Genomic DNA, 25,077 nt, shown 5'->3' on the forward strand with positions numbered 1-25,077 from the left:
AGAACTAACTCTCAAAATGCGACTGCTGCTTTGACCCACATCTGTATACAAATAAATCAGATTCCAACATGCAATGACACAGAACACATTGGCCAGCCGGACATTTCATAGGTGTAGTTTTTCAGTAAGGTTTAGGGGGAAAACACACTCATTCTCAATACATCCATGTCACACAGAAACCAAAATGATGAAGGAAACAGAAAATAATTTAGCTTTCATATACTTTTTTATACTTTTATATACTTTTTTTGTATTTACATCGTAGAGTCACCACACAATCTGACAACTTCAATCTGATATCAAACAGTCTGACACAGATTGTGACCAATGTGACATGGGATAAACTTACAAGATTGTTGTTGTCGCACAGTCTAAAGGCGCGTTTACTGTAGTCTGCCTGCAACCACTGAACCTAAAGACACTAGTTGTCATATTAAAAAACTCCTGAATATTATGTCGCTTATGTCTGACGTGTTTTGAAACACTTGTGCATAAAAAAAGCATTCACTACCTTATCTCCAGATTTGGAAAGTCTCTCACATCGTACGTGAGGACACAATTACAGGCAGTCAACAGGAGCTCGCAGGTACAATAAAAAGAGTTGAACACAGATGCACGGAGGACAGGTGTGCACTCTCCGAGTTTCAAACCAAAACAAACAATGTTTTGGACACAAATGAAGGAGTGTCCCTTTAATGTCGATACATGAGCGAGCTTGAAGCTAAATGTAAACTGGGAAGGAGCGAACAAAAAGATACAGCAGATACAGACGGGTGAAACTTTTTAAGGAACACCAACATAAAGTTCCTTGACATATAGTCTATAAGAGACCAGAGTTATTCCCTTAGTTTTATAATGTTTGTCTCTATTTAAAAAGGAAATCTTTATCGACAATAGAGACACAAAAGTATGAAATTTAATTGATTAGTTTTTGCTGAAAGAGAAAGTATGGAAGGAAAAAGAGGAAGAAGAGGAGAAGTGAGAGTCTCTACTGTGTGTGTGTGTGTGTTTGTGTGTGTGTGTGTGTGTGTGTGTGTGTGTGTGTGTGACTAAAGCCAGGCCTGATAGCCTGGAAAGACAGCAAGAGTGAAGAGAAGGAAAAAGGAAGCAGATGCTTGTGTGTTGGCACAAAAATGATATGTCCTCTCTCTCTCTCTCTCTCTCTCTGTCACACACACACACACACACACACACACACACACACACGCTGAGTATTTGCTCGGTCCACAGACGGAGCAGCACATGAAAGAGTTCCAGTATTGTCTCGATGATAGAAAAATACTTGTCTGACCAACAACGAAGTGGACCTCAAGGCCACCGAGCGAATGCGTGTGCGACATAATGGAGAGCGCGGAGGTGTGTGTGTGTGCGAGGTGAAGGGGGGGGTCGCCTGAGATTTCAAAAAGCGACGCATCATGTAGCGAGAACCGGGAAGATGCTTTCAAAAGGGGGACGGGCGAGCTGAAAAATGATCAATAATCGAGTAACACAACCCTGAACCTCATAGAAACACAAAAAGGCGCAGAGGGAGACACTTAAACATGCTAAACAAATGAGCTCATGTGTACAGTACACACACTTGAGTAAACAGTGTCAACTTCCCCCCCTACTGTACATTGATCGAGGGAGGGTAGAAAGATGGAGTAAAATAGAAAAGAGAACACGTTTACACACTCTCTTTCTGTTTGTCCACCTTGAGAATCAAGCATATGGTGTTTGTAGAGTGATTTCTTAAGAGCCTGTCGCGTGTGTGTGTATGTGTGTGTGTGTGTGTGTGTGTACGACGTGAAGCAGGTGAGACTGAAAAGGAAAAGGAGAGACAGGCGAGTAGAAGGACATACCTTTATGGACAGATTAAAAGGTAGAGGTGAGTCAACTGAGGACACGCAAACGCAGATGTTTCTATCAGTCTCACGGTGGCCATAAACGTGTTTTCCATCCATCTGGAAGCACCTGAAAAAAAAATAAATAAATAAAAAGGAGGGAAAGGAGAGAAAAGGGAAGGTGATGAAGAAAGTTTAAAGATGCAAAGAAAGAAAAGGAAGTGGATAGGAAAGAGTGAGGTAAAAAAAAAAAAACATTCAGCTTATTACTAAGCTTATTTAAAGTTGTTTATTCAGTTATTGAGTCCTCATTTTTCAAAGAAAGCAACATAAATCTGCCAGTTTTTTTTGCTTCTTTTAATGATTTTGTATCATTTTCTTGGTACTAAATCAGTAATCTGCATTATTTTGTTTCAAGATACATTCATCTCTACAAAGAAAGTTGCACTGGCAGAAAAAAAACATCTAATTGAAAATCTAATTAGAGGATTACATCCCATTATTGTCCAGTGGAATTTGATGAATTAACAGCAACGACAGACAAACATAAATATCATATTAAACACAATGATTAGCATGAAAGACCAAATTTAGCAGCATCAAAAGAGAGTTGTTGTCTAGGAAAACGGTTACAGTATGTAGCTGTAATAAGAAAAAATATCATTATGTGGGATGTTAAACTTAGTGGAGACCTGTAGCACCACTCCAAGGAGAAGAGCAGGAAGAGTTTTGGATTTATGTGATTATAAAGTGATCAAATCACCGCATGACCGTCTGGGCTTCTGTGCCACGCTGTCATGGATATTCTTGAAGTAAACTAAGAACTTACTATGTTAAGTCTTTCTATTTTGAATGTGTTAAAATGGGACAGTGTATCCATAAAGAAGTAACCTACTTATAAAGGGCTCTCCTTTATTCTAAAAATAATTTTTAGTGCAACACTGCCTTTTTGTGCTCATGGCCAGCCTTGTGAAAAAAAAAAAAAAGACTAAATTAGCAAAGCAGACGTCACTGTTGCCAAGCTCTCGTTGCTGTGCTGTTTCTGCACTTTGTGGTTTTTGTGCGTCCGCAGGTGGCGCTCTTTTTTGTGTTTTCAGCCACGACGGCCGTCACCGCTCGTGCTAGCAACACAGCTCGTACAGTTAAATTCATTTGTTTGAATAACTAAAATTGTCAACATAGCAGGAGATGCTTCGTGTTTGGAGGTTAATGCAGCTTTGTCCTTCATATAAAAAAAAGGCCATTTAATGTAAATGCAATTGAGAGGCACGTAGAGAGATGTAGACAATGAGAGCAAACATGAACGACCGATAAATTTGCAAATGCAAATGACAGTAGCATCAAACACAGTGGAAAATGATTGTGGACGAGCAGTAAAATGCATCAGGGGGAAAGTGAAACGGTGACGTTTCTCGAAATGTTTCCGTCAGCACATTGAGAACTTCTTACTTCAAATATTTAAAAAATGAGAGTGATGAGTGTGTGTGTGTGTGTGTGTGTGATGTAAGATAAACACTCGAGTGAGCTTGTGATTTCTTAGAAGACTTAATTTCCAAGAAGGGAAGCGAGACGTTGAGCCAAAAGAGCAGGAAGACGAAGGGAGAGAGACAGAGGAGGAGAGGAGGGGGGGGGGGGAAAGAGGGAGGGGGCGTCCCAGTAGGCCTCTTTGTTGGGCAGCGATTTAGAGATTTACAGGCTCTTGTCCTTCTGTGTGTGTGTGTGTGTGTGTGTGCGTGCATCTATGTGTGTGTGTGTGTGTGTGCGTGCATCTATGTGTGTGTGTGTGTGTGTGTGTGAAGAGAGAGTAATTGAGCCTCCCTTCATCCAATATTTACCCACCAAACCGGAGCAATCATGCGAATTATGTTTACTGGGAACCAAGTGTCTTTCTTCCTCTTTATCTTTCTTTCTCTTTCCCATTTTCCCCCATTCCTCGCTCGCTCACCCTCTCCTGGCAACTAGACACCGTATCAAGATCCAAGCCAGGAGTAAATCACACACACACACACACACACACGGGGGAAACAGGCCCATCTGTATTGATGATGGCCTAATTTAGATCTCTTTATTGGACTGATTTACGATGGCCAGACAAAACTGGGCATCTGGACCCAAGTGTGTGTCTGTGTGTGTGTGTTTGTCCAGTTGACACACAATATCCTCGCTGCCTCGTTTCATTCTTTTCTGCTTGTGTTTTCCTACCTCTCTGTGAATCAGCTGTGTCCTTTTTTTTTTTTTTTTTCTCTCTGCCGGGCCATAGTCTTGTTTCAGCACTTTGAGCACCATCTCGCCGCCGCCGCTGCCGCACTGATGACGCACGTCATCCTGAAACATTTTAAAAACACACAATCATCACGCCGCCGGACGACGCAGTGCCACCGCTGCAACACGGACGCCAGGGCCAGAGAGCCCTTCTGGGTCAAGGTCGCTGCGTCTGTTTCTGTTCTACCGTGCGTGGCGGTTTTTGTTTCACAGCTCTTTGTGATCGGAGGTATCAATCGCATAACAACGAGCGAGGGACGAGCAAAGTCGAGACGGGGTTAAGTGAGGAGTTATATTGTATCAGGGCGTCCAGATTTTATAGCTACACCCCTTCACCTCGCCAAAGTGAACGTGCACTTCACCAAAATTGATGTGAGGAGGTGAAAGATCTTCAAAATATTTATGTCAGCAAGGAAGGAAATTTTATGAGAGGAGTTCTGGGAAGATATTAAAAAGATGGCCTTCTTTTTTTTTTTTTTTTTTTTTTAAAAGATGAGAGCAAATTTGAACAACTAAAGGATGAAGGGATGTAATCCAGGAGGGAGGACGCCTCAAAGGCACATTCATCTTCTAGATCAAGCTCAGGTTTCAACTTTTATTTGTCCCAGTGGGCAGTTTCACAGCAACTATTAAAAACAGCAGCTTGACTTTGGGGGCTTTCTGTTTTGTCTTGTTGCAGCCTTTTTCGAAAAAATGTTTTCACGGGCTCTTGCTGAGGTTTAATGATTAAGACTTTGGGAGTTATTTGCGTAGTTATTCAGAGCAGTAACGGGCAAACACGCAGTTTTCTTGTGCGATGAGAGATTATTACATTTCAGGTGCACGCGTTGACTTTTAGTTTCCAAATGACGTTGTTTAGATACTCTGGCTGAACTGTTCTATATTAAAAAAAAAAGCTATAAAAAGTTGTTATAAACACAGACTTTGATGTACATTGATGTACATTGATGTAGATATCACCTGGAAAGATTTAAACTTCGGTTCGTGTGTGTCTGTGAGAGTGTATGCATGTGTGTGTGTGTGTGTGTGTACAGTAGTGTCTATAGCAAGACAGTGACAGAGGGCCTCATTGAAATAACTGTGGTCTCAAGGGGCCAGCTAAAAAGAGAGAGAGGGCAGGTGAGGGTAGACGGAGTGTATGAGAGTCTAGGGAATCATTTAGGGTGTGTGTGTGTATGTGTGCGTGTTTTTATTCTGTGTGTGTGTTTGACAGCAGAACAACACACACACACACACACCCTAAATGATTCCCTAGACTCTCACACACTCTGTCTACCCTCACCTACCCTCTCTCTCTCTTTTTAAGGAGGGGGGTAAAGGGGGGGGGGTGATTCATCCGTTCTGGTGGCGGCTAACCTTGGCATGTCCTGCCACGCGTGACGGGGTTACACCCAGACGACACTTTGTTGTCCTCTATGTGTATGTGTGTGTGTGTGTGTGTGTGTGTGTGAGTTTGTTGGGGTGTATAGGAGCATGCACCTTGTCTGGAGGAGTCAGCAGTGTGTGTGTGTGTGTGTGTGTGTGTGTGTGTGTGTGTGTGTGTGTGTGTGCATCTGCATGCAAAAAAAAAGAGACAAAGAAGAAGAGAAAGGGAGAGAATCCTAGTCAGGTTGTTTAGTGTCTTTGTGTGATCTTGCCCCCGGGAAAAGGGGAGCAGAAAAAAAGAATAAGTGTGTGTGTGTGTGCGCATGCTCATGTGTGTGTATTGTTCTGCTGTCAAACACACACACACACATACAGAATTAAAACCCTTACACAAGCACACACACAAACACACACAAAGCCTTGTGATGACAGTATATTTATGCCTGCATGTGGAAAGGACAATTGGATCCCTGCAATCCCTTCGTTCTTGTTTAAACTGCCACACAAACACACACAAACACACACACACACACACACACACACACACACACACACACACAGAGAGAGCCTGTGACTGATCACAGACAACTGTTCACCTGCCATTGTCAAGGACTGAGTGTGTCATCTGTCATTCTGTGTGTGTGTGTGTGTGCATAAGGAACCCTGACACCAAGCACACACACACACACACACACACACACACACACACACACACACACACACACACACACACACACACACACACACACACACACAGCTGGGAGCTGTTAAGAAAGGGGAAGTACATTCAGGGGAAGTTCAGTACTGAAGAAGAACTTGGTACAGAAATAGAAACATATGGACACCTGAAACACACGCACACTTAACCTAATTCTTCATCCTCTCCACTCACAGAACCACTTTCCTAAGAAAGAACAGAAAACTTTACTTTAGAGCTGCAACAATTAGTCAATGAATTAACTATTTTGATAATCGATTGATTGTTTAGAGTCATTTTTCCAGTTCAGGCTTCTTATATGTGAATGTTGTTTGGTTTCTTTAGTCCTCTATGACAGTAAACTTAATATCTTTGGGTTGGGGACTGTTTGTCAGGACAAAACAAGACATTTTGGGGAGCAGTTTGGGCCTTTTTTTCACCCTTTTCTGACATTTTATAGACCAAACGACTATGTGACTGTGATTAATCGAGAAAATAATCCATTACATTTCTTCTTGTTTCATAAGATCCCCAACTAGTTGCAGACATATCTAAATGCTAAAATACACCATATGGCCAAAAGTATGCAGACACCCCTGTCTACTACCCCCCATGTGCATAAAGCTAGATCCATAAAGACTTGTTTTCCCAGTTTGGTGCGGAAGACCATGACCTGCACAGAGCCCTGACCTCAAACCCACCCAACACCTTTGGGATGATCTGGAACGCCAACTGTGTGGTTGATTGGGAGTAATTCCCTGCAACCTTTTTTGATGTGGAACTGGGTTGTTTGCTAATATAGAAGTAACACAGTTCTGTATCTTGAGCCTCTTTATCGTCATAAATACTGAAAGTGTGTTAATTTCATGACAAGAAAGGGAAAGTTTATTGAAAGAAAGTTAATATAATCAAAGAAGTCATATCACTCACAATTTCCCTTTTCTCTCCCCCTTCCTCTCCCTACTTCCTCTTCCTCTTAATTTCTTATCCCTCCAGGTCCCCGATCGATTTCTAGAGGTGGTCCAGGTGACTCTTCGTGAATTCTTCAACGCCATCGTGGCCGGCAAGGACGCGGACCCGTCCTGGAAGAAGGCCATCTACAAGGTGATCTGCAAACTGGACAGCGAGGTTCCAGAGATCTTCAAATCCCCCAACTGTCTACAAGAACTCCTCCATGACTGACTAGGGCGAGGGAGGAAACACGGAAAGCAAGACAAACCTCAGAGGACCATGAGAACCGTGTAAAAATAAAAAAAAATTTAAAAAAAAAAAAAAACACCTCCAAAGGCACAGGGTTAGACTCGGTTAAGGTCTTCAGTGAAATGCATTTGAAGGTGTTTGATGACGTTCGTAACGCCACGCAGAGACTGAGTGATGCTAGTCGGAGGCTTCCGGAGAGGTTTGTTGATGGTTGTTTTGGTCAGCCCAACTTTTACAGACAAAACTCCCCCTCAAGATGTTTTATAAAGAAAAAAATATTCCTCTTGAACGAGGCAGAGGGCTCGCACTCAGAGTCAGAAGATACTCAAATTAACAAGTTGTGTTCAGACTTTTATAAATTACAAGCAAAACAGTGAAAAGTGAACCTCCTTGCACTTACAGAAAAAGCCCCGTCTCCTCTTTTCTCCTCCATCTCGTCCAAGCTCGCTCTCCATCCTTCTCTGGAGGAACAAAGGGATGAGGAAGATGATGGATCAATCTTCAGCCCGTGATTTGGGGGGTCTGGAGCGGACTAAAGATAAAGAAGATAATATATGAAAATCTTTTTATTGTGGATGTTTTTAAGTTACATGGACATTTTTGGAAAAAAAAAGTGATGTTTCTGTATTTTTTCTCCTTTGTACAAGCTTACAGCCTCTCTTCTATGAACCCTCACTCACAAAGATATTGTACACATGCACGCACGACCACAAACACACACTTACATACACCTCTTGAATAGGAAAGCACAGTAGCATTCCCAAATCCTCACGCAATCCCAGACAAACTGGGCAAAAAACAAACTTAGTTGTTGTTTATTTCCCTTCTTTTTTCCCCCCCTCTTCCTCTTTTTACTTCCTTCTCTTCTTACTGTACTGAGACTTACTGGGTGTTTGTTTTGACTGTGTGGCTCTCCCTGCCCCACCCCTCCCTGGCCGCCCCTCTTGGCTCGTGTTGCCTTTTAGGCGCCCAGAGCATCGAAGACAAGATTTTACCATTTCATCTCTAAAGAAAATCAAAACGTAGCCACTATCGAAGTCCCATTTTAGAACTGACTTACTACAGTATAAACTTGAAAGTTTATTTTAATCCATCATAAGAAGATTAAGGAGTCATCCAACATCTTTTATAAAAGATTCTTTACATTTTGTTATGTAAGATTTGTGACCAAGATATTTTCTAGTTGAAAAACACACTTCAGTGTCAGTGCTCTCTGGTGGACAAACGGTGTAATGGCGACACTGTTTCTAAACAACTAAAAACAATATTTTTGGCATTTCTGTGCTGAAATCTCTTGTTACTTATCAGCTGACATATATACGCCGATACCGGTAAATCTGTGATAAGCTATTGGGCTCAACTACTACTGGTTTATAATATTTACAAATGACAGCACTGATGCAGGAATGCGGGGAAAAATGCACAACATGGTACTTTCAGTAGGCAACATGGTTGGGTGTTGTACCAATTTTGGTGTTTTTCATTTTTATTTTATTTGTGTTGGCGGCTTAATTTGTTATGTTTCTTAAGAATATTCCAAATCCTAACCTGAAAATCACACATCAATTTGTGATGTTACTTTGAATAAAACGTGGATTTACTTTATGTAAGTCATTATTTTAATAGTGATTGCTTATTTTTATAATGATCATTCATTCCAATTTTGCTTGGTTCTCGGATCACTCGGGGGGGATGTGATTCATCACTACCACATAACACAACATTTCTCCTTCATGGTGCTCTGGAACAGGCTAACCTTTGTCGATACACACTTCAAATCATTTGTTTTTAAGTACTGATTGGACTTGACAACTGACTGTGGTGCAATCAGGCATCCTTAAACTCTCTGAGCTCATATCTGCGACTGAGAAATGTCTCATTTTTAACCCACTCAAAACTGGAAGTCGCCAAAAGTAGTATCGTTAGAAAAACTCTCTCTGCTCTGGGCAGCCATGAGGGTCAGCTGCACCGGCCGGGTCATGTGTGAAGTGTTTAAGGTTTTAACAGCAGAAAAAAAAAGACATACGACAAAAATGCTGATATTTGTAGCTTGTATAGATGTAATAATTACTCTGATCACTCTGATATTGTTATTTATAATTGAAATAATTATTCCTATTAATGTTATTCTGATGATGATGATTATTATTAATGCTTGCTACAGATTTGACCAGTGGTTTACTCATTGTTTATCCATCACACTGCAACATGAAATAAATTATTCTTTGAAAAAAAAAACAAAAGGAGTGGTTGTTTTTAAGTGTGTGATTGCACTTTTCTCTGTTCTGTTTGCTCTGAGCAGAGGTGCAAGGGCATTGACCGTTTGCATGCGCCTGCCCACACACACCACATCACCATCAACCCAAGCAGTAACTAGGCAACATGATGGCCACTTTAACTCTGCCCATGCCCTCCCTATCTCCCTCTCTCTCTCTCTCTTTCTCTCTCTGCCTCCATCTCTCTCTCACTCTCTGGATTCTGTATAGGGGACATGTGATCCCTTGTTGTTGTTGCTGATGAATTGAAAAGAGGAGTGCTGTGTGATTATTGTCAGCACAAAAGCCTCAAAAAGCTGCTGACGCCTAGATTAGCCAGTACAAAGACGCAGGGACACACACACACAAAAAGACATAGGTACAGACTCTCTCTCTCTCTCTCTCTCTCTCACACACACACACACATACACAAAGGCACAGAGACGCGGCCTGTCTGCCCTTGTTGCCCTACCATCCTTCTCGCCGCTCTATCCCTCCTCTGTTCATCCTCCATCACTGATATATCTCACCTTTTCCCTGTCTTACCTCTCCTGTCTCCTCTCCTCTGCGTGTTTCCTTTCTCATAGCTTTCATTTCATCTCCTCTCACACCACTTACCTCCCCAACACACACACACACACACACACTAACACACACATGTCCTGTGTGTGTTGGTGCCAAACACCAACTGGCATCACACAATGCCAACCACCATCACCAGCATGATAAAGTGCCAGCACTCAATGTGCCTCTCTCTCCTCTCACACACACAGAAAATATGAAAGACAAAAAACAAGGTGTGCATAAAACACAGCTACACACACTTCTCAAGTTTAAATAAAATTCCAACATTTCAATGATTTGGTCGTGTTTGCATGTAATAAAGCAGCTATTGCCAGAACTCTATTAGCACAAAGCTGCTTATAGGTTTCTGTAATATGCCACTCCTGTCATAATTCAGTTTCTATGTGTAGGAGAACCTACGGTGGCTGCGAAATTCGTGAAAAAATGCTAAAAGCCCTCTCTAGAGCCAGTGTTTGGTTTGTCCATTCTGGGCTACTGTAGAAACATGGGGGTACATGGCCGCTCCCTATGTAGATATAAAGGTTCTATATAGATATATCTATATATATTATAACAGGTGATTAAACACTAATTAAAACATACTTATGAATATTATATTTCATGTCTGCCAAGTCTGTTCTGATAGATGCAACGAAATTCTACACACTATGTAATTTAGGGAGACTAGACAACAAAAGCAAAGCAAAACTTTATTTATATACTGTAGCACATTTCATTCTAGGTAGAAGCACGATGTGCTTCATATAGTGTGAACTACCACAAAATGAAAGTTTAAGAACCATTAAGAAAGTAGTAATAAAATAAAATAAAATAGTGACTAAGATTAGCAAACCGGACTACTGAAAGGCGCAGCTAAAAATTAATTTAATTTAGTTTAGTTTTAAAAGACGATAGCGTTGGACCACACCTAACATGATTCGGTGCTTGGAGCATAAAAGCTGAAAGCAGTTTCACCAATGTTTGTGGAGACCCGGGGAATAACCAGACGTCCTGTTCCAGATGACCTGAGGGGTCTAGCTGGTTCATAGCTCACAAGCATGTCAGAGAGATATTGGGGTGCCAAAACTATGTAGGGCCTTAAAAGCAGACATTAACATTTTTAAATCAATTCTAACATTTACTGAAAGCCAGTGTAATGACCTCAGCACAGATGTTATATGGTTGTATTTCCTTTTTCTAGTTAAAACTCTAACAGCTGCATTCTGGAGTAGCTGCAGTCAGTCAAGATCCTTTTTAGGTATTTCTGTAGGCAGCATGTTACAGTAGCCTAGCCAATTGGAAACAAGGCATTGACAAGTTCTTCAGCGTCCTCCTGGGATAAAAAGCTGCTTACCTTCGAAGCATTTCTTAAATAATGTGGGTTTGGAAAGTGAGGTCAGTGTCCAGGATGATGCCAAGGTTTCTGACCTGTGTGAGACTTTCCAGAGACAGCTGTGACAATTTAAAAGAGATTTCCTGCCTGTTAGCCTTTGCCCCAATAACTAGGGTTTCCATCTTGTCACTGTTTAACTCTAAAAAAATGACTAGACATCCAGTTAACAATATCCTTGATACATTCTCATAGTGTATCAAGAGGGCTCAGGTTATCAGGGGACAGGGAAATATATAGTATAAGTATGGTAACACATTTTGGGTTTCTTGATAAGTTGGCCCAAAAGACAACAAGTACAAACTACACAATAATGGGCCTAAAATTGACCCCTGGGGAACACCACATGAGATAAAAATTTTATTTTGGAGCTAAAAAACATTAAAATCACGACCTTTGAGGTATGATAAAAACCAGTTCAGTGCTGACCCAGATAGGCCAACTCACCTCTCAAGCCTCTCCATTAAAATATCACAATCGATAGCCTCAACTGCAGCACTTAGATCCAATAATACTAAAACAGAAACTCTACCACTTTCACTATTTATTCTTAAGTCATTAATAATTTTGACCAAGGTTGTTTCTGTACCATGGTTGAGGCGAAAACTGGATTGGTAGGGAATCTGTATTTTGTTGGTTGCCAGGTGGTTGATTAACTGCTTGTGGACAACTTTTTCAATAATTTTGCTTGGGAACAGGAGGTTAGAGATCGGTAAGTAGTTATAAATAATAGATGGACCTAGAGTGGGTTTCACAATTCAAGACTGTAGTGAGCTACGAAAAAATACCAGATTGTAAAGAGGTGCTTAAAATAGTTAAAATATCCTTAGATAAACAGTTTAACAACAAAAAAAGAGGTGGGAATAAGATCAATGGAAGAAGTGGGACGGTTAAGACTCTGAACCACCGTTTCAAGATCATCAGCACTGACTGGTGCAAAATATGTACTAGGGATACTGGGAATATTTGCCCTAAAAGTCATTATTTTGTCGTGACAGGAGGTTGCTAAATCCTCACAATTATCAGTGGAAATAAAATCACCTGGAACTGAAACTCTGGAGTTATTTAAAAGTTTATCTATGGAAGAAAAGAGAACCCTTGAATTGTGTGTATTATTGTTGATCACATTTTACAAATATACTTGCTTTTCTATTTTCTGAGTTATAACTCAGAGTAGTATTTTTTGTAAAATCAAGATGCTCTAGAGGCTTGATTTTACACCATTTACACTCAGCCCTGCTACAATCCCTTTTCTTCTTCCTTATCAATTCATCTGTTAGCCAAGGACTTTACTTTTATCAGACAACACACAAAAAAAATGAGAACACTGCACAGAGAGGACAACAACAAAGGGTCAACTAAATTCTATAAATGCTTTTTTTTTAAGATTACACTTGAGAGACTGAAATCTACAACTTTCTGCAACAGCAATAATGTTCATCTGTGGCTTTTGTTAAGTTGTTTTACCTACATTTTGCATCTCTCAACCACACAGATAGATTTAAAAAAATGACACATTAAATGAAATTGTTGCAGATTTCAGCTTTAAGAACTGACGGAGAGAGAAGAGGGGGGATCTTGCGCATTAGCTTACACTGCCAAAGCTTTTCATTAGAACAGGAAGAGCTGAACAGGAGGTGGGGTCACTCTTTGCTCTATATGATCACACACACGCCGTCTGCCTATGAAAGCACATCTGAGCAGCGCAACAATAAAACAGCTGTGTTTGTGTTGGCCTGCTGATTGTTTCATTCTCAATCACACCGTCATACACACACAAACACACTCACACAGACACAAACGCACTTATTGTCCACAGAGACGGCATGACAGTGATACATCTTGGGTAATGGCTGCTATTATTATGGAGTAGGGAGAGAGTTTATTATGGAGAAAATCTCTCCTCAACATAATTCTAATAGCTGTAACTGTCTTCTCTGTGTTAACTGCAGCTAAAGTGGACTGCGGGGTGTGTGAGGGTGTGTGAGAAAGTGTTTTATTCATATTTATTGCCATATTGGTAAATGGATGTGATGGCCTGGGATGAGGCAGATTCATCGTTTGATCTCCATTGCTACAAAATTACAATTTCAACAATGTGAATAATCACAGATACAGCCCGACTTCTCTGCTGTAATTGCTATCTAATAACCAAATAACTTAATTTTTTAGAATTAGTGGTTTGCTTATTGGATCACATCCTTATTGAAGAAAATAACAGAAATTGAGAATTTGAGTCCATGATAGAGGCTGTGGAAATAAAAAAAAAAAAGAGGCTATTGATGTGTTTCTCTGGTCTTCTTTTCTGATTTTATGGTGTAGGATGCACTAAAAAATAAGGACCAACACTTTTCAATGTCACATAACTGAACAGTAAAAAGGTGTAAGTATGAAATATGAACATAGGGACATACATGGCATAAAATAAACACACTATATACACATAGTAAGACACAATATAGTAAACATATAGTAATATAATTTGGTAAAAAATAGTAAAAACACACTTAGAAAAATATCAATATATGGACAAACTACCATTATGTACAGTAGATTATGATTTCAGTGTCGGCCCTTACCCACAGAAGTTCCCCAATCTTGTGGTCCCTCCAATTTTTGACATTTTTGTTGGCATCTTCTTGTACATGACCCTTACTTTTCACCCTCGGATATTTATATTCTTCCCATTTCACGCCGGTCGTGTGATAGAAACATCATCAACATGCCCACTCACTCATTCACAAACTGTAGTTTTGTTTGGCTGTTCTGTTGCCCTTTTTGATGTTAGTTCTGGCCGTGCTGTAGGCCTCGCAGCTTCCAGACTTGAACTCAGCATCAAGGGCTTTCAGCAGCTGCCGGACCTCACTGGTCATCCAGGGTTTCTGGTTCGGAAAGGTGCAGATTGATTTTTTTTTTGTTGTGACGGCCTCAGTGCAAAAGTTAATGTGGGATTGCACAGAGGATGAATATTCATTAATGTCTATATGAGAGTCATGGGTGTCTGAATGTGCAAAAATACTCCAGTTTGTGTCATCAGAACTGTCCTGTATGAATGTGGCCCTTAATTCATTTAAAAAAAACATTGCCTGTGAAAATAATCAAGGCAGCGATTACGATTGCCAATGCAACATAATTTGGAAAACATACATTTTGTATATGAACATAATTTCTAGGGACAGGGTTGCTTTATCGGTTTGTGAACTTTGAAAATGGACAAAAAGCACTGAGAACAACAGTTCTTCATGTCAGCTTTGTATCTTCTAAACCTGAAACATGAGTAAAGGTGATTGTTGCAGAAGACAAGCATTTTTCTTTCTCCGAACTGTCTCTGCTGGTCTGCTGTCTCAGGTTGAACTTCAGATCACCGTCTGACTTCAGATTGACCGGCTAGAAAGCTAAACTCAGCTCTAATTACGACACATCCACTTTAAAACATCAGTCAAATAAACGACTGATTGAATCGGAACACCAGCGGCTGCAACAATCGCTGTTAGCTTGTTGAACAGACTTTAATCAGCCAGCGCCGCAGGATTATTTGCATCAGTTCTTTAAGATGGCACCCAGGTGAATGAAGCTAATTGTTTGTTTTGAAACAGCTGCCCCGACAGTATTTTCACTTCCTCCTCCCAACATGCTCAGCATCCCTTCTTTTCTCCATCAGGTCACACTCTTTTCTCCCCTTTAAGTCATACATCCATTCCTCCATCTTTTTTCTTTCTATTCATGAATTGATTCCTCTGTCTGTTACGTAATATTTCAGCTACTACTTTCCACTTCCATCTATCCTTGATTTGTCAAAAAGTCAATCCATTTATTAATTTTTGATCTATTTTATAATCCAAAGTCAAAAAAAGTCAAAGTCAAGCTCTTTGGAGTCAAAGAATCCATCCGTCCACCTATCCCTCCCTCCCTCCCTCCCTCCATCTCCCCATCTTCTTCTCACCCTCCTCTCCAAACTGATATCCAACCCCCCCCCCCCCTCCCCATTCCTCCCTCCATCCCTCCATCTCTCCTTCCATCAGCGGTCTGTTCGCTAATCAAACACCATCTGCCCTTCCATCCCCAACCTGTCAGGAACAGCTGCCAGCCGCTCTCTTAACAACACTTTTAACAACCCTGCCGCATCTTCCATGGCCCGCCGCCGCCACCGGGCGGACGTCACCGATGAGGGCCACCGCCTCCTTTAGGGGCACACCGCAACACAAAAGACACATGTGCGATCAATGGAGTACAAAGACATGCATGTGTACTTGCTAAGAAAGCAAGAAAAAGAGGAAGAACTGACAGTAAGTACAAAAAAAATAAACTTCTACTGGCCTCTTGTTGAACCTAAGAAGCACCATTATGAACTACAGGCAAAGAAAATAAAATGATTCCAGAGAAAGAGGAATAACGAGCTTGCAGAAGAGATAAAACAAAGGAGAGATGGTGCTCGGTAAACGAGTGGAAGTCTAAATAGTAATCAAGGGAAGAATCAGCCGCCTGCTCAAAAACAGGGTTTAGAGCTAATGGTGGGAAGTAAAAGCTCCCAACACACACACACAAGAATACAATTTCACACACAAGTGCTGTACAATGAATACTCACACACAAACATAGGAATACAATCATCTTAGACTCATGCCCATAATAGTTATCTCACACGCATAATACAATCATCCCTCTCACACATCACAAATACTGTATAATCACTTACCGATGCCCGTTCATACACACAAAACAGTCACATCACACACACACTGCACAAACTGCACTGCTGTTGTCGTGAACATGCCAAGACATTTTCAAGTGTTATATCCTGAGGAACTCCCCCAACCAATCATTGCCACATAGGCCAGATGTTCACTGGTGCTTCAATGCAATGCTCTCCTTACACACACACACACACACACACACACACACACACAGTAACACTGGCTGGCATCTTTTGTCTCTTTCTCCCTTTACGCCCATGAGCATTTGATATGAGACTGAAACGCCAAGACTGCACTTTTTCATCAAACAAAGCCAGAGGAAAAAGGAGTAACAGGGGAAGAAGGCAAGAAAGGAAAGAAAGAAAGAATAGGAGAGAGAGAAAGTGAAACAAGACAAAATAAAAAAAAGACAATGAGAGAGAAAAGATCTCTCTTTCTATCTCTCTCTCTTTGAGCACGCTGGGAGTTTGGTGGTGGACAGTGTGGTGACTTTGACTGAGAGTTCTTTCTCCAACTTTTCGTCTTTATTTTTCCTACTATGTTTATTGTTCGACTGTTTTATGGTCATTTGTGGTTGTTGTTAGTGTAGTTTGGTGTGTGTTCAGTGGTTTTTTGGTGGACAATGGGCTGTTTCTGTGAAGATAGCGTCCTCTGAGACACCGTCAGCCTGACCGGCCGTCCCGATAGACGTAGTTCTCCTGGCTGCGGGATACAGTGTGGGACACGCCAACCTGTCCTATGCCTCCCTGAAGAACAGAGGTGTGGTTGTTTTCCTTAAAGATGAGCATTTTGTGGCTGAGTTAATAGTGAGCAGTGTCTCTCTGAACAGCATCTATCGTCAGGTTTCCCTGCTTGTAGTGCCCTCCACCCGGGTCACCATTTCTGGTGTTCCCCCTGTTGATTCCCAACGAGGTGTTTGAGTGGGAGCTGCAGCGCTTCAGGAAGCTGGCGAGCATCTTTAGGCTTAGGCTGTAAGTTTGATAAGCTGAAGCATGTCCAGTCTTTTAGAAGACAGGTGTTCCTGTTTCTGAACTGTGTATCACGTATGCTGGACGTTTCCTTTAGAGTGAAATGTAATGACATGGCGTATGCCAGCACAGGCAGCAAGAAATGCTTTGAGTGTGGGGATGTGGGGCACAAGCAGATCGCTTGTCCTCAAAGGCAGGCTGATGGGCGCCGCGAGCCGGGGGCCAGGCCAGCTGAGGAGTGCACTAAAACTGCTGCTCCAACGGATGAAGAGTCGGCGGATCCGCTGCTCCGCAGGGGGGCAGCGCCCCACCGACTGAGCCCGAGGCAGGAGAGGGATGCAACAGGCAGGCAGAGAGTCAGGCCGGGGAACAGCGAGCTGTTTCAAACAGAGAAACAGCGGCCGAGGAGGCATTGGCAGCAGGACTAGAGAAAGTTAGTGGGGAAAGTGGAGAAAGCAGCAGAAAAGGGCCAGGAGCTGAATCTGACAGGCTGCTGGTGCAAAGGTGAGAGGGGGAGAGCCATGTGTTACGGAGAGTGTTGCTGGTGAGGTTGTGGAGGAGGAAATGGAGTACGACACTGACCCTGACTGTATGTCTGTTACAGGCTCACAGTCACACAGTGGAGATCTGTTCGGAGGAGTTTAGAGGAATTTAATGGCTTCCTAGATGAAACTTTTGGAAAATCTGTAAAAGTATCTGAGTTTTTTCCCAATGCAGAAAAATGTGTGTCGACTTTGCAGAAAGTAGTTGGTGTTGATTTGTTAGATCAAAAAAACAAAAAACATTTCCATCTGAGAAAACACACGATGAGTCTCAGAAAAGATTAAGACTAATAAAGGAAAAGGTTCAAAAAGGTTAAGACTTCATAAATAAGGTTATTATGAATGTGTTGCACTGGGTGATCTTTCCTCTACTTGTTTATATCATCTCTCTCTCTCTCAGTCTTTCATGCATAAGGTAGCTCTTTCAATATTAATGATGGGAGGGATCAACAGAAAAGGGAAGTCATTTCAGAAATGATTAGACAAAAAAAGTTTAGACATAGTTCTGATGCATGAAATGCACAGCAACAAAGAATGAGATAGACTGGGGTTTGTGGTGGAAAGGCCAGTATATTCTGTCTCATGAGACTAATTTCTCTGCTGATGTAGCCATTTTCCTTTCTCCGGGGCTTGATGTTAACATCCACAGAGATAGTGACAGGCAGGAGGCAGGGCTTTAGTGGTCAGAGCAGAAATACAGGGCATATCCTTCTGTTTCTTTAACATCTACGCTCCGAATCAGCGCTCAGAAAGGCTGGACGTCTTTCAGAAAATAAAGGATTTCTTAAAGCGGTGTGATCAGAACATGTGTAGCGACGGGGGGAGACTGGAATTGCCCAACAAATTTTACATTAGACAGAACAGGAGAGGAACCTCATTTACAGTCTTCCTCCCCTTTATCACAGGTGATTTCAGAGTCAGGAGTAGTAGACATATGGAGGGTCAAACATCCACAGGTTAGGCAGTACACATATGGTTTCAGGTGTTGGATGGGAATGTGAGTGCAGCAAGGCTGGACAGTGTTATGTCATAGTTTTAGTAACAGGTTATTGAACAGTCACATTTACCCAGTAGGTTTCACTGATCTTTGCTTAAGTCACTTTAGATTTTCATCTCACCAACCACTAAATGCAGCTCATACTGGCACTTTAAGGTTGAGCTGCTTCAGGGCAGCGATTTCTGTCAGAAATTTGAGACATTCTGGGGAATCTGGAGAGGAAAGAAGAAGGACTTTGAGTCCCGAGTCAGTGGTGGGAAGTGGGAAAAGCACATATACGAGTTTTCTGTCAACAGTATACAAGTCATTCCACAGTGAAAGTCAAAAGAGTCATTCAGGATTTAGAAAAAGAAATCAAGGATGTGGAAAACAGTCTATTCACTCACAACAGCACGGATAGTCACAGGCACAGAAACAGGAATTAGGTCTCTTTAGCTATTGAGCCTCTTCTGAATAGATGAAGATCCAGGACAGGATATCAGGACTCATGCCTCGCTGGTGGTGTCAGCTGATGCTGATGACATTAATGTGTTTAAAGCCTGTCAGAGATCAGAGAGATGTGGAGTTCCTGAGTAGTTTGGGAGTTTTTCTGGGAACTGAGGAGTTTCAGAGGAAGAAGTGGAAGGATGTTATGGAGAGAGCATGTGTCAGACTGTGTCTCAATGGAAATGGCTGCTACCTCAGCTTTCCTGCAGGGGAAAGGTCCTAATCATCAATAACCTGGTTGCCCTTGACCCTTTGGCACAGCCTGGTTAAAGAACCAAAGGGCCAGGTTAAAGAAAGGACAGTTGTGAATTTCTTCTGGTCAGGGAAGCACTGGCTGAGATCAGTGATACTGTACCTGTCACTGCAGGAAGGGGGACAGGACATCATGGATCACAGCCTTCAGACTGCAGACAGCTCAGAGACTGCTTTACAGTTTTGGCCTGCCATGGACAGACACTGCCTGTTTGCTGCTGAGATGGGCTGGACGCTTAGGATATGACAAACACTTCTTCCTGCTTTGGCTGTAGTCCATGGATCTAACTGGTCTGACACCTTTTTACCAGTCTGTCTTACAGGCGTGGCAGGTTTTAACGTTCCATAGGGAAAGCTGTGATGACACCAGAGATGCTGCTCTTTGAGGAGCCCCTGTTTGGAAATAGCTTCATCACCTCTCAGGTTCTGTCTTCTGTCAGTCTAAGATCTAGACTGACACAGGCTGGCTGTGTTAAGCTGGCTCATCTCATGAAGATCTCCATCACCCATCTAGCTGAACTGCTTAACATCAGATCCAACAAGCTGCTGCTCAGGCTGGCAGAGGAAGTCTATGCTTCCCTGCCAGAAGCCCTCAGAGCGTTTACTGAGGACCGTACCCTATCGGACCAATGGGATGATGAATATGAGAATGTTTTTCCTTCCCTGGCTGTTTCTCCTGCTGTGGGACAGTGGCAAGATGAGGAGGACATCCTGCTGTCTCTAAAGACCCACATAGTTGGGTGATTTTGATAATCTGGGAGAAAAGCAGCCCATCAAATCAGCGTGAAGGTTTCAAACTTATGCACCCTGGGGTAAAGGTGTCAAGGTGGACAGGAGTTTTTTGGCATGGGATCGTCCCCGAGAGGCTGTTGGTGGTCCCTGTACAACCCCCCCCCCCCCACATTGATAAACAGACAGGTGACCTCCAGTGGGGGATTGCACATGGGGCCATAGCTACAAACAGGTATCTGGTGCACCTCAATCCTGGCACAGTCCTTACTGCTCGCAGACAGAAAACAATATACCATCTGCTTCTCCAGTGTTCAAGATTGATTAGACTATTCAGCCGACTACATTCGTGGTTTCAGGACTTAAGGGAACATCTTTCTTTTTGTCTATGGTCCACACCACCGTGCAATGAAAAAATCTGTACACACACTAATGAATATCATTTCGGGAATGGCCAAGTTGGCTGTTTGGAAAACAAGAAAAAGCCAAGTGAGCGGTGAGGGGTCAGATGTGGTTCTGATGCTGACTGGGCAGCTGGTAGTTCGGCTCAGGGTGGAGTTTGAGTTTCACAGACTGACAAAAAATGTTTTTTGTGAACATTTGGTGCGTGAAGGATGTGCAGTCTGGTTCTGAATTTTTGAGTTTTTTCTTTAGTATTTCAGTTTTGGGTTTTTGCATAAATATGTTTTGTTGTAATTTTTGATAACAGCAAAAGTTGTGTGAATGGAAACAACTACAAATGATTACTGCTTTTTTACTGATTTGTGTTTTCTTTCTTTGTCAGGTTTAATATGCACCTCTGCTGAATTGTTATATCCTTTAGTAATTTAATAAAGGGATTTTTAAAAGTCAAATTCTCTCTGAGATGCCAGATGTTCACTGGTGCTTTCAGTGCAATGTTCTCCTTACACACACACACACACACACAGTAACACTGGCTGGCATCTTTTGTCTCTCTCTCCCTTTACGCCCATGACCATTTGATATGAGACTGAAACGCCAAAACTACTTTTTCATCAAACAAAGGGAGAGGAAAAAGGAGTAAGAGGTGGAGAAAGACAGAAAGGAAAGAAAGAAAGAATAGAGGAGAGAGAGTGAAACAAGACAAAATAAAAAAAAGACGATGAGAGAGAGATGTGTGTCTCTCTCTCTGTCTCAATTTGAGTGGAAAATAAAAAAAAAATTCCTACATTTATCCTGTTAGGAACACTTCCAGGCAGTAGTAATGTAAAGTAGATCGTTAAAAGAACAACTTTTTGACCAATCAGAAATTAGAAGGTCCTGTTGTATGATGGTGGACTGTTTTAGGAAAATAACAGTGTGACAGTTAAACATCCACTGAGCTGAAAGTTCAGCATTAAAGGAACAAAGTTTCTATCCACACTTTTATAACCATCATCTCAACAGCCCGACTGCTCCAGTGATTTGTTAATAGTTTTGGAAAGCACAGACAAATGATGTCATCATGCCGATTACTACCGATAGGGGCGCCTGATTAGAAAATGCTCATATGTGTCATTCTGGAGTAAATGCATTAACAATCTCTTTGGTTGCTTAATTTGGAGGACTTGTTGGGTCAGTTGGTTGATCGGTTTACCTACTTTGCTCCAGAGTGACAAATATCAGATGGATTGCCATTAAATTTGATACAGATATTCATTTTTCATGTTTCTGGGACCTCATTGAAAACAAGATGATACAGTATATCTCAAGGGGTTCATCCTGAGACAATACATTTGGCTTACTACTGAACCCTACAGATTTTGGTAACTCCCTGACTCATAATCAATTACCATCATATGGTTAACATTTTTAAATTTTAGTGAAATATCTCAGTGACTGATGAATGGATTGTGATGAAATTTGGTACAGATGTGCAAAGCCACAGAGATGATAAATCCGGATGACTTCGCTGCTCCTTTGACTTTTCATCAAGTACCACCAGCAGGTCGAGGTTTTCACTTATCTAGTAAAATATCTCGAATGGATCTACTGGATGAAATGGCAAAAAAATTGGTACAGACATTCATGTTCCCCAGAGGATGAATCCTATTGACCTTGGTGATCCCCTGACTTGACATTTTTGATTCAGAGTGAACTGTCTTGATGAGTATTTGTCTTGATTGGAAGCAAAGACACAAAAATAATCCATACAGGTATGAACTCAATAGGTCATTTACCTTGATTCTCCACACTCTGCATATATTCATTGATTGAAATAAAAGTGATAATCAGTTGTGTGGACTATTGGCTGAAGAAAAAGTGGTCACAGTTTAACTTTTCGCAGTCTGCAGCCACTCAGATTTTCTCTCACTGATTTAATTTTATGAATAATAGCCACAGCCAGTTTTACAAAAAAAAAAGATGAGAAGTTGTTTCATTCAAAGCTTCTCAACTGTCTTTGCTTTAAAGAAGAATAAAAGGACTTAATCTATTAAAAATGATGTTTCAAGGACACCTGCGTCTTTTGTCGCAGTCAATGCTTTTCAATTAATCCTACCAGATAGATTTTGTTCAGTAAATGTCATTAAAACAATGTCACATTGTCAAAGACAACACCAAAGCAGTAAAAATGGTTGAAAAATTTGTAGCGGGAGACCACTACAAAGATGTAATCAGAGGCACTAATGTAGATTTTAGAGGTTATGACATGATAAAAGTTTGGTAGCCCATGCACTAGCCACTAAAATCAAAACTTTTGAACTTTTCATGAGTCAAAGGATGTGTTTTTTTTTTTTTTCCTTTTTCTGCTGCGTGTTATCAGGCATCCTGAGGGCAGCGGCTGAACACCCTGTGATGGTAAAATTCAACCAGTGGAGAGAGGATGAGACTTGTGGTGTGGAAATCAATACAGGCTCACACAGGGCAGATACAGGGGGGCTCACATACACACACATATCCATGCATGCTTACAGATGTACACACATGCACACACACTTGAGGGAGTGTGTCAGCCACGTGTCTCATGTCCAATAAGGGCATTAAGTCTGTCAATAAGAGCCTTTCAAGAATACCAGGGGTTCTATCAACTGACACACAGATACACACATGAATACAGATAATACATCCTCATCTGCACACACACACACACACACACACACACACACGCAAGGACTCACTTCCCCCTCACACTTTGTCCTTTAACCAGACAAAAATGGAGAGAAGCCCGGGGCCGTTCCATTTTAATCCACATCACCAACCCCTCCTGACATCCCCCGACTCACACATTTTCCTGTTTCCTCCTCTCTTTGTCTCTCATCTTTCTTACATTTTTCCTTTTCCTTTTGTCGTGTCTCTGTCTTTTGCATTTTGTCACACAGTGAGGAATCTAAGGAAGAGCCTTTGAGGGTGATATTTGTGACCCCAGTGATGAGTTTTGATGAGGACAATGGATCTGGTTTTTCATGCATTTGTGTTTTTTTGTGATAAAAACCTTTTTAAGGAACAAATTTCTTCTTAGCTGGATGTGTTGTGTGTTTGCAACTGTTAAATTCAGCCTAAAACAACAACGACTATGTGCTGGATGTACAGATCAGGGTGTAAAGAGGTACTTTTAACACTTCAAGGAGGATATAACCGGCTGGTCCATTTGATCCTATCAAAAGTACAGCAAACTCTGGCCTCGGCTGAAATACAGTATACAGGATAACTGAACATCAGGCCCAGTGAAGTGTCCTTGAGTGAGCCACCAAGCCTCGTTCAGGGTTTCTACTCCATGCTGACAGAAACAAACAAAAAGGAGACATTTCTTATTGTGATGGGGATGGTTAAAACAACATGATAATGAAGAAAATGAAGAAAAAAATCCGACCAAAAGCAGAAAGTTTGGGGTACTCAAGACCATAAAACTTCTACTACTCCTCAACAAATGAGCTAACCTTAATTATCACTGCGAAGTTTAACTAACACCAAGTAAACAGCTAGTAGGAAAGCAATAATAACTGCTAGATAGCATGCAAGCAACAAATAGAAGAAGACAAACACCCAAAATAGACTAAAATCATGATGTAAAACTTGTCATATAATAATGCAAAGTTAAAATGAAGGACAGACAGTTCTCCATGAGACAATTCCGAGGTGCATTTCTGCGTTTGATGCTGTTGCACATCACCTTTAATTATTTTTTTGATTAAGCTTTTAATGGGTACATCTATGAAATGTTAGAAAATACTGAAAAACGTCCATCACATTGTCCCAGAGTCCAAGCAGACGTCTTCATATTGCTTGTTTTGTCCGACCAAGAGCCCCAAACCCAAATATATTCAACTTACAATGATATAAAAGATGGTAAATCAGCAAATCCTCACATTTGAGAAGCAGGAACCAGAGAATGGTCTTGCTACTTATTTATTTTTTATATGTAAACTAAGAGATTGACTGACTAATCGTATATCAAGTCTTCAGATAATGGCCTTTAAGACATGGTTGTTTGTATTACATGGCTGCAACAGTACAAGGACTGAAACCAAGTCCAGGTGTCGACCTTGAGCAGCAAGGAAGTCTTCAGACTGTTTGCGGAAAAAACACGCATGTGATTCAAGACCAAAACATGTAACCTGACATGTGAAGCAGCTGCATGAGCGTATGTGTGTCTTGAAATATTTTGAGTCTCTTAAGCTCAGTGTCTGTGTAATCCTATTGTCAAAACCCCAGAGTGGGCCAAGGAATTTCATTTATCAAGAAATGGATAGGGCTCCTAGAAGAGCCCTCTTCAGAAACACACACACACACATACTATAAATAACTAGATGACACACTGAGCGTTGTCAGGGCGGTACTGCTTAGTAGGCAAATAAATGGGGTTTAGAGGAGTTGCTGCGAGTAGAAAAAGACAACATGATAGCCTGTAAGCA

At 41.4% G+C, this 25,077-nt stretch overlaps 2 protein-coding genes across 6 annotated transcripts in view; one reads left to right on the plus strand and one right to left on the minus strand.

Moving 5' to 3' along the window:
* The window catches only part of prox1a (prospero homeobox 1a), a 35,272-nt gene extending 27,820 nt beyond the window's left edge, over positions 1 to 7,452 (plus strand). For both annotated transcript variants that reach the window (XM_067583749.1, XM_067583750.1), the window contains exon 7: positions 7,144 to 7,452. In XM_067583749.1, coding sequence (XP_067439850.1) covers positions 7,144 to 7,329 — 186 coding nt within the window. In that variant the 3' untranslated portion in view covers positions 7,330 to 7,452. The remainder of the gene's footprint in view (positions 1 to 7,143) is intronic.
* ccdc28a (coiled-coil domain containing 28A) overlaps positions 1 to 25,077 on the minus strand; it is a 223,932-nt gene that overhangs the window by 155,350 nt on the left and 43,505 nt on the right. For 3 of the 4 annotated variants that reach the window (XM_067583758.1, XM_067583757.1, XM_067583756.1), the window contains exons 3-4: positions 7,748 to 7,879; positions 1,842 to 1,943 (exon numbers count right to left, since the gene is read on the minus strand). In XM_067583758.1, the coding sequence (XP_067439859.1) occupies positions 1,842 to 1,943; positions 7,748 to 7,780 (135 nt within the window). In that variant the 5' untranslated portion in view covers positions 7,781 to 7,879. Of the gene's footprint in view, positions 1 to 1,841; positions 1,954 to 7,747; positions 7,880 to 25,077 lie in introns of all 4 variants that reach the window. The other variant, XM_067583759.1, reaches the window with a different exon arrangement.

The sequence above is a fragment of the Thunnus thynnus genome, chromosome 24 (genome assembly GCF_963924715.1).
Source record: "Thunnus thynnus chromosome 24, fThuThy2.1, whole genome shotgun sequence".
NCBI classification, from domain to species: Eukaryota; Metazoa; Chordata; class Actinopteri; order Scombriformes; family Scombridae; genus Thunnus; species Thunnus thynnus.